At 42.2% G+C, this 17,572-nt stretch overlaps 1 protein-coding gene across 2 annotated transcripts; it reads left to right on the forward strand.

The window, feature by feature from the left end:
- Positions 1–10,043: 10,043 nt before the first annotated feature.
- LOC136486427 (uncharacterized) lies at positions 10,044–17,143 on the forward strand. 2 transcript variants are annotated; one of them, XM_066483315.1, is made up of 15 exons: positions 10,044–10,209; positions 10,326–10,460; positions 11,276–11,362; positions 11,698–11,769; positions 11,876–12,086; positions 12,171–12,289; positions 12,561–12,938; positions 13,053–13,187; positions 13,997–14,134; positions 15,066–15,221; positions 15,325–15,558; positions 15,925–16,091; positions 16,218–16,323; positions 16,432–16,512; positions 16,656–17,143. In XM_066483315.1, exons 1-15 carry the CDS (start codon positions 10,081–10,083, stop codon positions 16,863–16,865), a joined length of 2,358 nt encoding a protein of 785 aa, XP_066339412.1. In that variant the 5' UTR covers positions 10,044–10,080; the 3' UTR covers positions 16,866–17,143. The 2 variants fall into 2 exon arrangements, with proteins under 2 accessions (XP_066339412.1, XP_066339419.1); XM_066483322.1 differs by lacking the exon at positions 10,044–10,209 and having other exon boundaries at positions 10,403–10,447.
- The last annotated feature ends 429 nt before the right edge of the window (positions 17,144–17,572 follow it).

Raw genomic sequence — 17,572 nt, forward strand, 5'->3', positions numbered from 1 at the left:
AAGCACCTCCGTAAGCGTGGTATTTCGGGCGGTTCTACCACACCCCGCTGGTCGGCTCCTCCCTTGGAGCCTTCACCACTAGGCCATATGCCATCCGCTTGAGGACCATGTTTTCTGGGCTCAATTCCAACAACAGCCTTTAAATCACGATCCATACTTCTTTGGGACCCATTTGTCAGTCATATTACTCCTTTTTTTCTTTTTTCTTCCATCTCTCATTTTTTCTCACATGTTGGGAGAGGGGCACACCAAGAGAGGAGCAGACTGGGAGGGAGGCCGATGGTGGTGGAGTCTAGCGAGAGGAGGTGCCGACAGCGAGGCTGAGCTAGAGCAGAGGGTGTGTCGGGAGAGGGCATCAGGGATGAAGGAGGCATGCTGGGAGATGGGACGTCGGGAGAGTGTGTACGGTGCCAGGAAAGGGGACGCCAAGGTGTGGATACCGCGCCGGGACGGGGTAGGAGCCAGGGAGGAGGTAGCCATGTCGAGAGAGGGGATGCCAAGTGAGAAGGGAGCCGAGGAGTAGGCAGGCCGACGCAGGGGAGGTTAGATCTACGCCAGGGAGAAGGGGTTCGTGCCAGGATGGAAGGAGGCCGGTGCTAGGAATAGGGGACACCGGATCTAAGGCTGAGGCCCTAGGAGCGAGTGATTGAGGAGGGAATTTGTGGACCTCCTACTTTTAATGGCTAGAGTAAGGGTCCTCTTGGAGTCCGTTTTTTGTTCTTCTGTCTAAAAAAATAAAGTAGGAGTTTAGGTAGAGGCCTTACTAGAGTTGAGCTCCACGTCCATAAAAAAACAGGGGGCAAATAACTCGAGACGTGGCTTCGACTCACTCGTCTTGCAGTCTTACTTGTTGTGTGGTCCATGTGGAAGGAACTGAACAAGTGTTTCTTTGACCAGGTGGTGGCCATGTTGGTTGATGTGTTCCAGCGCATTGTAGAGGAAGGGAGCCAGTGGATTCATCAGCTTGGTAACAGGCATCTTCGGTCGCTAAATTTGTTGTTGTGAATGTATCAATCAGCTTCTCTTGCTTTTGGTCACAAATTCACTATCTGAGTGTTTGGTTTGGAGAATAAAATCATCTAGATGAGTTGATGTATCATGAGTCCATTCCTCAAATTTAGTGGAATGACCCTATTCCTCAACTACTACTAATTATTAGCTTGTGAAGAATGAAGTGATAATAGATCAACTCATTCTATTATATAAAACAAACAAAAAACTAGAGAGTGAGATGATGATGGACCACTTCATTTCACAAATCAAACACTCCCTACATGCTGTAATCGTGCTTTGTAATCTCGCTTACTATCTTTACAAATGGGTGTGCCCATTGCCACCAAAGTACACAAAATAGTTATTGTATTATCCCACTCTCTTAATGAAATATATATGTGTCATGGCACGCTCACCGAAAAAAGCATCAATCATTGAGAATTCTCTTTGACGATTAAAATCTTTCTCTGGTTTTTCAAAAGAGAGGTTATTCTCACTTAGGATAACTTGACAAAGAGGAATTGGAATAGAGATAGGTCCTGCTGTTTTTTTTAGCAAACCTTGAACCATCCAACATATTTTTTAATGCTCACATGCCATGTTTGGAGAGCAGTCCATATGGTGTTGGGAATTAATCCACCTCGAAATGCCAAAACTTATTTGATGTTCGGTACTCTTGGAAAGATAAGAATTTTCAATCACTCTTACTGATTGGTGCAGTAACCCTTTTATGGTCAATATGGATAACAAGAAACAAAATGTTTTTTTGACAATTGTTTACCCAATTCTCTTTTTTGCAAGTGTTATTCAGGGGTACCCATTGTCTTTAGTTTTGAGCCCAGTTGCAATGGTACGAGTATGAACAAGCAATTATGTGGGGGGCTTCTCGAACTTTGGAGACCACGCCAATAAGCCTTTTGCGTCCTATGGATGGCCTTCTTCGTTTAGAATCAGGTCTTGAGTTGGTTTTTCTATAAAAAATTTGTCATCCCAGAATTGTTGAGTTGTAATAAGTTGGTCCGATTCCTCTTCAAGGGATGAAGCCGGATACTCTTTCCATTATCTAAAAAAAAGTACAGGAGAAGGTGACTTCAAATGAAGAGGGGCCTCTTAAGTTAGTTGCACACTGAAGAAAATTAAAACTTAGGAAAAAAAACAACAGGAGACAGGGACTTGTGAAGGTCTACTGCAATTGACTGGTTACCAAAAGACAGTTTTTGAATGGAAAAAGAGCATGTGCAGGGAAGATAGCAATGTGAAGACCAATGTCTTGGACGCTATTAACGAGATGAAAGGTATGCACTAACAATTGCATCTTATTTTCAAGGAGCTTTGGCTACATTTTTGTTCCTTTATATATGTATGTGTGTGTGTGTCTATATATATATATATATATATATATATATATATATATATATATATATATATATATATATATATATATATATATAAATACATATTTACGATAGTTGGGTTATTATAACACATGGGGATATTTACCATAACGTTATATTAAACCACTTAGTAAGGAGTTACTATAATCTCGTAAAATAACATAGTAATTATCGTAACTCAAAGTGGCTACAGAATAAGTTATTCTGTAGCCAGCTACAGGATAGTAGTTCTATATATATATATATATATATATATATATATATGCGAACCCACTGATACGTCTCCATACAAACCATCCACATCAGCAGGCCACTAACACATATACCTATGATAGTTATCTTTTCATGGAAACTATCTGTAAAAATGAGCTACATCATTCACAAACGTGCATTTTAATTATCTACATTAATATGCTACACTATGCACTAACATTCATTTATAATAGTTTATCTCTTCATGCAAGTAAATATAATTATCTATTTTTATTCCAAATCACGCTATCCTTCTTGTTTATATTTATATATGTATGTGAATGGTTCGAGGACCTTTTGTTACACTGTTCAACTATTCACAATCTTTCTTATTTCAATCTTTATCCCTGTTTTTTTTTATGAAAGTAGATGTTCTTCTTTGCCTATTCACTCTAGGGAGCGTTCGGATTAGCTAGGGTACTGCTCTGCGAAGTATTGCTTCATTCTTTATCACTGAAGAACATGCTAGGGCAATCGAGAACCAGTAGGAGACTTGGAACTTGTCGAGGTCGTCAACTGTGATTACCAGGGTAACAACTGACATGAACATCTACTACGACGAGGTCCACCTTTTGAATAGAATCAATCAATCAGACATCAATAATAGGGCGGAGATCGATGTTTATTGCACTGTTTATTGAGAAGGAAAGATATTAGTAACTGACAATGGGTGCTAGCTTCATCTTTGCCTGGAGGGCTGGAGGAACCTTTAACTGTGTCTGTCGTTGGCCCTCCACCCAATTTTTCTGTTGTATACACAAATATCAATAGTTTGATCGTATATAAACATAAACTGCTTACATCTTTCTTCTTTTAGCTCTTTGGTTTCTTTCGTTTTTGAGTGACTCCTAATTTTAATTTTTTTAAACTCCAAGAGTTGCCCATTTATTTACGTTGTTTACATGCCATCTTCTTTACAGGGCAGGGGAAAAAACTGTTCTAATCCTACTATTTGTTAGTCCTTTGCGAGAGCTTAGTTTTCTTTGGTGCTGTCATTTTGAATGTCTTTGCGGCTCACATATATACATGATATAAGTTAAGCTTCTGTTAACTAATTAGTGTGACTGGATATAATAACATTAAAAAAAGGTAACTGCAGGATGGGACAGCAGTATAGCTCGCACCTTAAAAATCTACTTTCAATGACTAATAGCTGAATGGGACAAATATCAGCAGTCGGATGGACCAAAATCACACAGTTTAATTGTCAATGGACCAAGATATTAACAAATCGGATGGTTCAAGGTCGCCTATTAAAAAAACATTAGGGCTCAAGGAACTGTTTAAAATCTCCAGCTGCTTGAACCAAAGGATGAAGCATAGCAAGTTCGCATCAAGACAAGTGTAATAAGTTGGCTGCACCAAGGACAAAGAATCACTTTCAACAGCAGAGATGTACCCAAGATTTTGTCACTGCTTGATAATTACAATTTATTACTCCCTACGTCCCTAAAATTTGTCGCGCACAGTCTACGTGCCAATAAGTTTGACTAGATTTATAAAAAAATATTAGCAACATTTACATCTCTAGTGTCAACCCTCGGCACGTCAACCAAAAGTGCGAAATTGCATTTAATGAAAAACTTGCGCTATTGGCGTATGTTCACGGAAAAAGGTGTGAAATTGAAAGGAACTTCTTCCGTAGCCGTGACAAGTAACGGAGAGAAAATCATAAGAAACAACGTAAGATAAAGTAAGTAGATCAAAACATGTTTGGAATACAGAAAACAAGTTCAATAACAAACTTATTAAATTACAAGTGTTCTGTTTAGAATCTAGGTTGTTGAAACATCGCACAAGTGGAGCAAGTTGACCGCACTAAGGACAAAGCATGCCTTATCAAAAAGAGAGAGAAAAGGACGAAGCATCAATTTCAGTTGACAGAGACTGTTATGACTCTATCACTGCCTGAATAATCTATAGAAGTAACTAAGGCTATGTTTGGTCGGCGAGCGTGTTTGAAGAAGGGAACTGCTGGGTTGGGGAGGGTTTCTCGGGCATGTCGGTGTTGCTTGTGCGTTCTTCTTCGTGAACGGACCTGTGTTGTGCGGTTCAGTCGCCAATACTCCTGTAATAGCTCCGTAGTGCATTTTTTTCCTTTCGCTTTTTTGGGTGACCGCCTTGTTCAGTGCTGACCTCTCGGCAGCTTGCTCCAGACGGTTCGTGGGTGTAAAAAACTATCCAATCTTCTCTTAATGAAATCAATAATGATTCCACCCGGGCATCCATGCGGACGGACGCGTCTCCCCACTCGCTAACGTGTCTTCGCTTCCTCTCATCCGCACCCTGCCGAAAAAAATAAAATTGTCCACCGTCCGCCTCCACCGTGTTGCCTGCCCCCACCGCGCTGCCCCGTCGCGCACGCCCACCTCCACCGTGCGGCCATGCTCGCCGCGGCCGTGCTCCACCACGCTGCCTGCTCGCCGCGGCCGCCTGCACCAATCTGGCGAGCCACGACCGCCTCCACCGAGCCGGCGAGCCTCCACGATGGATGCTCCAGCAAGCAACCGAGGGGGGGGGGGGGCGGGGTGAGCTTCGTGTGAAGCCGTCCCGTCGACGAGTTGCCCGCGCCGCTGGTGCACGACGAGCTCCATGTGCCACCGTCAAGCTCCACAATGACAAGTCTTAACAAGATGACATTGCATTGAAAGCCCATATTGCAAAAGTATGTTTCAAGTGTTTTAGATGTTTCATCTTGATGATGTAAAAGTAGATCAGGTTCAAGTGTTTCAAATGTTTCATCTTGATATTGCAAAAGTAGATCGGGATGTTGCACATGTTACAATGGCTATACATGTATGTTTCAAGTGTATGTTACGAATGTATCATCTGTTTTTTTCCAGACGTATGTTTGCAAGTGTTTCATCAGGATGTTGCATATATTTTTGCAAGTGTTTCAGATGTATGTTCCAAGTGTTTCAGTTGTTTTCGTACATATGTTGCAAGTGTTCAATCTGGATGTTTCAAAAGTAGATTTGGTGTTACAGCAAGTGTTTCATATGCATATTTCAAGTATTTCATCTACCTTTAGACGTACGTTGCAAGCGTTGCATCTGGATGTTTCAAAAGTAGATTGGATATTTGCATCTCCCTCCTCGTTTTTTTGCCTCGCATCAGTGTCTCTTCCTTCTCCGACGCCGACTAGGCATCCGCCGCGCGCCCTCCCCCTCTTTTCTCGATGGTGGTGACGCTCAGGCTGACGTGGGCCCTGCGGGGGGGTGGGGGCGGTGAAATGGCGCGAAAACGACTGCAGGCACGGCCGTCCGGACGTCCAGGCGCTAGTCATGCTGTGATGAAATATATGCAAAGCGCACTCTCGAAAAAAATAAAGGCTATGCTTGGTTCCTAGGATTTGATATGAATTCGAAAGTAATCTAATAATAAAATAGAAAGTACTTTCTAGATATTATTTTAATTCATGGAATCCAAACATGACCTAATATTAAAGATTGAAGAGATTCTTCAGTCCCCCTTTTCATACTTTCCAAACTGCCCTTGTGTCTCTCTTGATCAGCATCTGACTTGGATTCATGGCCGTGCACATATGAATTACAAACATGTGTATTTGTGTGTCCAGCAATATTTATTGGAACAAACAACATGACTGTTATATAACAGCCTGTTCGTTTCGGCTGAAACGATCGTGGATTATTACTGCTGGCTGGTTTGGTGTGAGAGAAAAATATTGTTCTGGCTTATAATCCATGATCGTTTACGACCAAGCGAACATGCTTAAATCTTCGACGCACAAAGTCGTTCAGGTGATCCTGCATAAGGCGTACATTCCATTGCAACGCACAGGCACGTATGCTTGTTATTACAAGTTCTAAAGGTCATCCTCATCCTGCACCAGATATTCCTGTTACATGTGCTATTACAAGTTGCATCTTGCTAAATGTTGGCATCAAACGTGAAGCAAAAAGTTCAAAATTGAAAGGAGAAGCCAAGTATTTTCAGAAAATATGTTCCATAGTTGCACCTAATATATCTCTTCAACTTGTTCCATGGTATCCCCTCCAAGTTGATGGCATCCTTTCAAAATGTTCCACGGAATTCCATTTGAGTAAACATGGGAAGCCCGTGAACACACACGCGCGCGCTCAGTGGCAGAGCGTGGTGTTTTCCAAGTGCATAAGAGGGAATAAAGGATAGGACAAAGACATAAATGTAGTAGCACAGAAATAAAAAGGCAAAATGATTGAAACTTCTTTTTTTTAGCTAAATTGGGTGAAACTTCTAGAAAATCGACTTGTCAGGGTTAGGTAAATATTTTAGGATCAATAGTACCAACGTATTTCAATATCTAAATCAGCAGGATGGGGATGGCATGTAGAACTACCCATGTCGGGTATTACTTATTGATCAAAAGTATTACACACCTCAAGGCCGAAGAGCTACCTACTCCTTAAATGGTGGCCTTTAGCCATTCCAACCCTAAGATAAATATAATAATCATATTTCGTCTTTTTCGCCCTTCACACTCGGCTAGAGGGTGGGATTCATTCATCCAATTGATGAGAAAAAGAACAGGCCAAAACCCCATCAAATCATCAATTTGACCGTCATAATTAAGAATGTGAAGGGATGGACGCCCTATTTTTTTTTTGGTATGTGAAGGAGTTCTGTCAGCTATTGCCTGTGGTCTATGTTACTGATTTCTTCCATGTATAATTGGAATCTTACTATTTTTTAAATGTGAGTGAACTTCACTTCTTATAATAGTCAATTACAGAATGGGAACACACTTGAAACCATACACACCTAATACACTATTTCTTTTCGTGTCCTAAAAAAACTTCAATTAAACGAGTTCTACTAGGAACCCACACATGGCGTGGTTTAGAAATTGGTAAAGGCAACTTGAATTTTCTTGGTAAAAAATATATACTTTATTTTCAAAAGATATTGGTGAACTACATGATTTAGTAGAAAATGGATTTGGTAAGTGATTGTAGTAGCATGATTTGTGGTTTCTCGTTCTATCAGTTTCTGTTAATTATCAGTGAAAATTAGTTCATTGGACCTAAAAGAATTGTATTTCCTTTCTTGGCCTTTTTTTAAACTTCCCTGTTTGGTCCCAAAACGAAATTCGTTTCCTTTCTTGGCCCTTCTGTCCAGTCCGTTTGTCTCTACCGTGAACCAACCCTTTGGAGCAACGCGAGAAGACCGAAATGCCCTTACCCGTTCGTATTTCTGCATGTGTTGAAGCGTAGCCGCTCGCAGTCGCAATATAGGCACGCGCATGCGTCGGGCGGCCAAACCCTAGCCGCCACTTTTTGGCAATGGAGAAGGGCGCCACCGACGAGGTCCCACCTGTGGTCAGGCCAGCTCCAGATCTACCTCAGCCGCGCCACAACATAGCGGCCTGGCTGGTCACGAGTGTCCGAGTCACCCGTGCGGGCCTAGGCACCACCACATCGGGGCTGGCTGGCGCCGTGAGCTAGGGCGTCGAGCAAGGCCTGGCCACCGGTCGTGCTAGTCTGGGCGCCACCTTGGGGGTGCCCGCCAGCCGCGCAGGCCTGGACGCCTCCTCGGGTGTGGCCAGTGCCGCGAGCCAAGAGTCCAGCGCAGGGATGGCTACCGCTGCAGCCTAGACATCCGAGGCAGTTGTTGGCCAGGCTTCGCAGGTGACTGATGGAGATGACGATCAAAGTGACTTGCTCGGAGGATGAGTCTAGCATCGTCGTTTTTATTTCCATCACCTACAAATTTGCATGGCCGTGAATATGGCGAATTCCTTGTGTTAACAGGTTGGATTCTAGTCAAAACTTAGAAGCAACTAACATAAAGAGAAATAGCGATGATGAAAGGTCCTAATGGCTAGAGGGGGGTGAATAGCCTAATAAAATTTCTACAACAACGCTTAACAAAATGGTTAGACAATTACGAGGCAAAGCAAGTATTGTGCTAGCCTACTCAAAAAACAAGTCACCTACCATAATTCTAGTTTAGATAGTATCTATTCACACAATAGCTATGATACTACTCTATGTTAGTGTGCTCTCAAAGGCTAACTAAAGAGCCACACCAACCAAGCAAGTAAGCTCTCACAACTAGCTACACTAAAGAGCTTGACAACTAGTTTGCGATAATGTAATGAGAGTGATCAAGAAGGTTATACCGCCGTGTAGATGAAGGAACCAATCAATCATAAGGATGAATAACAATGAAGACCAATCACCTCGGAATCAATGATAAACACAATGATTTTTACTGAGGTTCACTTGCTTGCCGGCAAGCTAGTCCTCGTTGTGGTGATTCACTCACTTGGAGGTTCACGCGCTAATTGGCTTCACACGCTAAACCCTCAATAGGGTGCCGCACAACCAACATAAAATGAGGATCACATAAGCCACGGGTAATCCATTAGAGTACCTTTTGGCTCTCCGCCGGGGAAAGGTCAAGAACCCCTCACAATCACCACGATCGGAGTCAGAGACAATCACCAACCTCCGCTCGACGATCTTCGCTGCTCCAAGCCATCTAGGTGGCGGCAACCACCAAGAGTAACAAGCGAAATCCGTAGCGAAACACGAACACCAAGTGCCTCTAGATGCAATCACTCAAGCAATGTACTTGGATTCTCTTCTAATCTCACAAAGATGATGAATCAATGATGGAGATGAGTGGAAGGGCTTTGGCTAAGCTCACACGGTTGCTATGTCAATGAAAATTACCAAAGGTATGAGCTTCAACCGACCATGGGGCTTAAATAGACGCCCCTACGAAATAGAGCCGTTGTACCCCTTCACTGGGCACAACACGGGCTGACCGAACACTCCGATCAAGTTGACCGGACGCTGGACCTCAGCGTCCGGTCGCCCAACGATAGCCACGTGTCTCAGTTTCAATGGTACCTTGAGTTGACCGAACGCTGTGTTATAACTGACCGGACGCTAAGCCACCAATTGGACCATAGAAAATGCAGTTATGAATTATTCTAATTAATTACATAAAATCATAGATCTAAAGCCATAGCAAAAACTTTGTACTAAAGCATACCATATTATATGTTCACTGTGTAGATCTACTCATGTGGAGTCCAATAAAATTATATTTTTCTATTTTTTTAGTGATTTACTGTGATTTTTTAAAGATTCAACCGAAATAGATAAAAAAGAAAAAGATAAAACCGCCTTTAAAACTGCTTATAACAGGGCCAGGGAGATAAGATGAACGGTTTTAAAAGTTGAGGAATGCGTTTTGCTCGGTTTTGGAGTTTAGAGAGGAAAAACGGACTTTCACAAAAGTTGAGGAGGTAATGTTGACTTTTTCCTACTAAATAATAGTTGTGCTATCCTAGCCCAGCCCAGCCCAAACTTGTAAGTGGACCAACAGTTTGTATAAATATGGCTCAAAATGGCCCAATAGCCCGCCATTGGGTTTTAAAGCTGACGTCACCAATCCACACTCTCCCTCCGGCCGCCTCCACGGACTCTCCATGGAGCGGCTCAAATCGGCGGTGCCGACCGAACTCCAGCGGGCCGTCGGCGAGGGCACGGCTGCCGACCTCCCCGCCACCACCTCTCGCCTGTTCGCCTTCTTCCACACCCTTCCTCTCTTCCACCAGGTAACCACCGCCCACCCTCCCCTTTAGTTTCTCGATGCCCCTGTACGGCTCTACCCCAGGAGGCCTGAGTTTGGCTGCTAGATCGCTGGTTCTGAATGGCTGTTTCCGACTGCAAGGTTATGCAAGAGCTGACCGACCCCGAACTTGCGCTGTGCCGCAAAGACAAGGTGAAGGCTGTAGAGTTCAAGGGCCACGGCAATGCGTGCTTCTCAAGGAGGGAGTTTGGGCAAGCTCTCCGGTACTATTCGCAGGTTTGCGTCCACCTACTTATTTGGAACATGCGGATTGAATTTTCACTTTGGTTGGTCGAAATTATATAACGGCTGTAAACTTGATTGATATTATAAATAAGAGCCAGGTGGTTCTTAAATTGAACATCTTTGTTTGTTGCTGTGCCAAGAAAGCATATCAACGGAACAGTTAAAAGAATTACAGAAAGAAACGATAAATATCGCTACATTGGAATTGGATGGTGAGCTTAAATGAGTGTATTGTTTCAGTGTTTCACACCAAATATACAATCTTTTGGATGTAACACTTCAAAAGCAGATGTCTCTGTAGCTATGATTACATTCAGAGGGCGGAGCCATGACTTTTTTTTTTTTTTTTTTTTTTTTTTTTATGAAAGCCATGACTGTTTGAAAGGAGGTGCTTTATGCTTACATTCTAGCTAGATCGGTGTTATAACATTCGAATTTAACTTCCCAACTGTTCTTAGACTCCTGAAAATACATGGATTGCTTAGACATTCATGGGCTCAGGGGGTGCTGCAGCACGGACAGCACCTGTCCTGGCTCTGCCCCTGATTACATTTTTCATCTGTTGTAACACTAAAGTTAAGCAGCTAATCTGCAGTCATCCTAGAATTGAAGTTTGTGGGCAGCTACCAAGTTCAGAAGAAATTGTATTTTTCACCATTGAAGTTTGTGGTCAGTTAGATTGTTAAAATAGTGGCATATTTACACAACCGATCCCCATCCATCCATTTGGAATGGTAATTTTGCTGTGGCTGATTGATGAATATTCTATCATGATAATAACAGATTGTTTGAATTATATCTTGCAGGCATTGCGTCATGTCCCGATTAATTCGGATGGCATGGATGTGAAGTTGGTATCTGCAATATATGTCAATCGAGCCTCCACCATGCATGTTAGTCTTACATTTACTTGTTTGCAGAATATGAACAGCGGACAAATTTGTGCCCTTTTTTAGTATCGAGTTTAATAAGTATTTGAGTCTATTAGGCTGAAAATAGGGCGTGAAGATATACTTGTGGCAGGTGGATAGCAGAACAAGTCTATACCCACAGTTCCACAAAGCTTTAGAGACTGTTGGTTAAGATCTGTGAAAAATATTGAAAAGCTTGGAGTGGATGTACTAAATGTGTTTTCTGCTACTATTTATTTCTGTCACTGGAAATAATATTACTTTGTACTTTTGGCTGAAGAGTTTCTGTATTCTAATCATTCTTCTCAACTATGCAGAAATTAGGTCTGTTCAAAGAATCTCTAAGGGATTGTGACAGGGCCATAACCATTTCACCTAATTATTCTAAGGCATGACATTGCTGTTTCACATAATTATACTGAGGTCTCTGTTTTGAAGAATTCAAGCAAAAGCATGGAGGTTACTCTTTTCATTTCGCCTGTTTCTGCATTTCAGGCATGGTACAGGAAGGGAATGGTAAAAACAGTGCTTAAGAATTATTCATCTGCAGTACATGATTTAGAGGTTGCATTGAGCCTGGAAGTGACTTCTTCAGGGAAGAATAACATAGAACAAGAACTAAAGTTGATTTTGCAAAAGCATGAAAGTGTCAATGAAGCTGGGACATCAAACTGTGATAGCAAGGATGAAGATTTGCCTCTTGCAGGTTAGAACTTCTTATGTGCAGTCCATACTACTTTCTTCTGTTGGATGCGTACTTAGTGACAGATATTATTTGACTAACTGACAGGACAATCTCATAAGGTTGTTATAGAAAGTATCTCAACACCAAACAAAGGTAGAGGAATGGCTTCTACAGATGATATCCCCCCAGCTTCGTTGATTCACGTCGAGGATCCTCTTGCCGCGGTATTAATTAAGACCCATCTCTGTTTATGCCAAATGACATTTCTCCGTCTTCCTATAGTATGTATCGCTGAAGCCACTACAATTTGCATATATGAATGGCCCTAAATATTTGTTTAATGTGCATACGAGATTGCTTTCTGAGGTCTGGTGTTTATGTCATGTCTATGAACCTGTTTTTCCTCAACTAGATGAATAATTATTGCTTCTAATTTCAGTTTGTGTGCATGAACTGAAGGTTTGTGTGTTTCTTACTTGCAACAGTTGAATGCAGATTATCATGAAATCTTCCCGTGAAATATACTGCCACTTTTGCTTCAGTGAAACTCCAGCAGATGTTGTATTCTGTCCTTCATGTACAATACCAATTTACTGTTCAAAAAGGTGCCAGGAGCAATCCGTAGGTGATATTTCTTGTGATGAAGATACTCATCTTGGATATTCAACAAGTATTGCAAACCTGAGTATAACTTCTACTAGTTGCAAGTCTCCAAGATCTAAGCTATTTGCTGAACACAAGCATGAATGTGGAGGTGCCAATTGGGCAGCTGTTTTACCAACTGATGTAGTTTTAGCTGGACGAATAATGGCACGCAGCATAGAAAAAATGATGCTGTCTGGAAACAGTTTTGCTATATCCGGCCCAAATTTGGTAAAGTACCTCATTTCTAAATTAGGTTGACATTCTCTTATGCTGTTAGCACCCAAATGTTATGGCATAGATGATATCATATCAGGAATTAATGAGCTAAGTTCGCTATTGCAGGATCTAGTTCACCATTATGATCAACATTCTCCTGCCAACAAGTTGGAATCACAGATATATGCAATTGTCCTATTGTTATGCCTCCAAAATTATTATAGATCAGACCTTTTGTGGACAGAAGATTCTTTATCACAGGTATATATGACATTTATCTTCAGAGATTATCGTTCTAATATACCAGGTTAATGAGTATGGTCTGAAATCTAAAATTGATGGCAATTCGAGTTTCCAGGTTTTTGAATTATTATATAAATTTGTCACAATGCTAATTGTTATCAAATGTCTTGATCCATACTGTTTTGATGGAGATAACCAGTCCTCCTTGGAGATTGCCAGTTTCATTTTCCTCAGTAACCTTAATCTCATCTCAACAAGACCAGTATTTATTGAACTTCCTTCTGTGTAGTCCTCTTTAGTAGCACATTTTTTATTTGCTTTTATACCTGGAAAGCCATTTTTTTAACATGCAAGAATTTGTGTCATTCCATTTTTTAAAAGTGGTACAGAACGAAAAGGTCTTTGACTTGCAAACTAAGTAAACACATCAAACCAAACAAAATATGGAAGAAAAGCATAATCAATGAGGATTACTGTTATATAGTCAGTCTTCAACGACTGTAAATAGCCTTTAGATCACTAGCCATCCCGCAATGCAAGTCTGCAACTGTGTCTAGCGTCTTATCTAAAGCCCACTGGTTGGCCTCATGCCAGTCAGACAAGAAATCAGGCAAGCTTGGAACTCAAGCTTCAGTCAGATACCCCTATGGTACTTGGGTTCAAGGATGTTCTTATCTATACCATGGTTTTGTTTCTCATTACTATGGTTTCCTATATACTGCAATTCCCTACAAACTTTTTCCCTGAGGTATACAAAAATTATAGAGTATCACATTCACATTTTATTTTGGGAAAGAAGAAACTCATGTGTTGATTATCCTCTACAGCTGGTTCTTTTGATATTTCAAATTAAAGTCAATTCAATTGCTATTGTCCGAGTGAGGTCGGTGGATGGAAGCCCAGAGCTCACAGTAAATACAGGTGTTTCTGGAGCTGAAGGTGCAAACATGTGTGGTGTGGAGCAGGTCTGTCTTTTTATACTTTCTGTAATTTTTTCTGGGACTGGGAGCAATCTATCATCCAGCTATTAGAGCTGCAAAAGGTCGTTTGGTTCCTGCAAAAGGTCGTTTGGTTCCTGTTAATCATTGTGCGTTATCTCACGCTGATCAAAGTTCAGCTAGGCGCTAGGCGGAATCTAGGCGCTGACCCATTGCCTAGCGCCTAGTCGGGAGTATTCGGTCCTAGGCGCTCCTAGGCGTTTGCCTAGGCGTTTTGGCAACGGAGCTCTCCTCTGCTCCAAGAGAAAGCAGAGCAGAGCAGCTACTCTGCTCCAAGAGAAAGCTGAGCAGAGCAGAGGGCCGCGAGCAGGGGCGGCGAGGCAGAGCAGAGGGCCGCGCCTGGTTCCCCGAGTGAAGCAGAGCAGGGGCGGCTTCAACCAGAGGGCCGCGCCCGGCGTGGGGAGGGGCAGCAGGCGGCAGCCAGGGGAGGTGCAGCGTCCACCGGAGGCCGCGGCCAGCCGGAGCGGGCACACGCGCACGCGCGGCCGCCCGACGGCTGAGGCTGGTGCACGTGCGGCTGCGCCCGACGGCTGCGGCTGGGCAGTGGTCGCGACGGCGTGCGGACGGCTCCGCCTAGCGCCGCGATGCGCGACTATGCCCCTAGTCGCGGCGACGGGCTTCGCCCAGCGACTAGGCGCGCGTAGTCGCCGAGTAGTCGCCGCCTAGCCGAACTTTGACGCCGATAGAACACAATTCCAACCCAGAAGCTCAATACTGAATTAGATTAAAAAAACGGAGAAAGAGGAATTCAAAGTTATTAAAAAAATATTGTATCAATTATCAAGTAACTATAATCACAGTATATGAGGCTGGTTTATTGGCATAAAAGGCGCCTCACTCTAAATTGTGGTCTTGTGCTCTGTAACCTTTGTCTTGTGTTTTGTTTGCTCACTGTCAGGTCAGGGTTGCTCAAGCTGTTTATGTATCTGGTAGCCTGTTCAATCACTCATGTCAGCCCAATGTACATGCATATTTTCTTTCACGTGCGCTCGTGCTGAGAACTACAGAATTTGTAAAATCCGGGAGCCCAGTTGAACTGTCATATGGTCCACAGGTTTCACTGAACACCCCCCCCCCCCCCCCAAGTTTCCTCCATCTCTCTCTGGAGCAGAGTTGAATGCCTTATGCTTTGAACTTTTCATGCTTCTGATTTCTAGGTTGGTGAGATGCAACTTTCAGAGAGACAGAAGTCACTTCAAGAGAATTACTACTTCAGTTGTCAATGTTCAAGTTGCTCAGAGCTAAATCTATCAGACCTTGTTTTGAATTCATTTTGTTGTCCACAAAGCAACTGCCTTGGTGCCATATCAGAATCAACTTACTACAGGTCCAAAGAGAATTTTGTGAATGTTTCCCTAGGAGGATCTTATGTCTGCAAACTATCATTGCCTGTACGGTTATTTTCGTATACTATGTTTTTTTTTTAAATATCTTCTCATTTACTCCTTTAGTCACAAATAAGTTCCCTTTTAGACTAACATGGTCTTCAAAACACAACTTTGAATACTACTTTTGCTACAGAATATTTATGAATCAAAGCAAATTTGTTTACTTTTATGACACTAAATATTTCATGACACCTAACAAATCTACTCGTGTTATTTTTAAATATCCAAACTCAACATATAAAAAGAAATATGCAATCAAAATTTTGAATGGTTGACTTAAGATAACTTCAAAACATCACTTGTGACTGGAGGGAGTACTTAATGATGATGGATCACAGATGACATGACGATGAGTTTCTTTTTGTTTAGGATGTATCAAAGGTTGATAAGGATATGGAGAATGTCGCCAAATCTCTTTTAGGAAATATTGGTGTCAGTCTGAACATAGATCATGGATGTTGCACGAGTTGTAGATCCCATATTGATGTGTTGTCTGCTCTGGCTACATCACACAGGGAAGAATCTACCATCAATAGGTATGTTCTTCACAATTGCATATGAAACTTCAAATTTGATTACCTCAACTTCTTGAGTTCTTTTAGGAATTGTAAATTTGGGGTTTCATCCATACCAGGAATTGTGATAACAACTGCACTTGACAGGTTGAAGAAACTTACATTGCTAGACAAGACTCTCATCACAGAGGCATTACAATCCCTAAAACTACTCAAGAAGCTGAGGCACCCATATAGCAAGGCTCTTGCGCAGGTGAGGTTGCTCATTTGTCTTTGTTCAAATTCTGTATCCAAGTCCACTTGCACTTGTGTACAACTGTACACATAAGTCGTGTTCTTATGAACATGTGGAAGTATGTAGGCCGAAGACACAATTGCAGAGGCCTTTGCAAAGGTAGGAGACCAAGAACGAGCAAGAAAGCACTGTGAAGCATCAATTCAGGTAACCATGTTTCTCATCCTCAATTGCCACTCAGGATTTTTACTTGTCTGGGGCCCTCTGAGTATCTGGAACATCTTTCCGCAAAAGGTGAGGTCCATATGCTATTGCATTATGCTGAAGAAGTGACCCCTGTGATGCTGCAGATCCTCGAGAAGCTGTACCACCCGAAACACATCATCATCGCGCACGAGCTTACCAAGCTTGTTTCGATTCTGCTGTCCCTGGGAGATGGGGCAAGCGCAGCAGCCACATTCGCTCAAGCAGAGGCAATATTTTCGCTTTACTACGGATCTCATGTGGAGAAGACTTTGACATACATGGGTGCCCTGAAGAAAGCTGTCAGCGACGTGTAGCATGCTGACAATCCACATGCGGAAATGGACAGCACGGTTCTGTTTCTGCGGAATTACCTCACCTTTTGCGCTCCTTCGCTAATCAAGAATTATGTGGCTCTTACCAAGGTGAGCTACTCTCGGGGGAAAAAATATTTACAAAGCAGTGTAATATTGCTTGGTGCAGTTTGGTTTGTTTCTGGACAGGCGGGAAACTATTCCTGGCTGATGACTAATGAGCTTGGGGAATTTTCTGAGTGCTTATGTTAATGACTTGTTTCTGAATTTTATTTCCTATATACTCATTGCCTTAAACAAATAATTTTATTGACTCCTGATACTGGTGCGAAATACTCGAGGTCTCCCAGAAGCGTGGGTGTGGTGGATCTGGCCATCTGGGTCTGCTTCGGCAATATGTTCATTTGCACCGTCACCCCCATCGTCTTGAAATGTATTAAGTCAAACCATCCTAAATTTAACCTAAGTCTATTCAATAAACAATAATTACAATATCAAATAAGCTTTGTTAGATAAATTATAGAATGTATTTTACAATTTATCTCTTAGATGTAAATGTTAATAATCTCCTCTGCAGACCGATCAAAACTAGTCTTTTCATAATTCACCTCTGTGAGCGAGTTGGTGGGCTCCGCGTACAGTCAAGCACGTTACTTCCTCCGTTACATATTATTTATCGTTTTAAAAAAGACGTAGTGCATTGCATATGA

Source organism: Miscanthus floridulus, chromosome 1, assembly GCF_019320115.1.
Source record: "Miscanthus floridulus cultivar M001 chromosome 1, ASM1932011v1, whole genome shotgun sequence".
Taxonomy (NCBI): Eukaryota; Viridiplantae; Streptophyta; class Magnoliopsida; order Poales; family Poaceae; genus Miscanthus; species Miscanthus floridulus.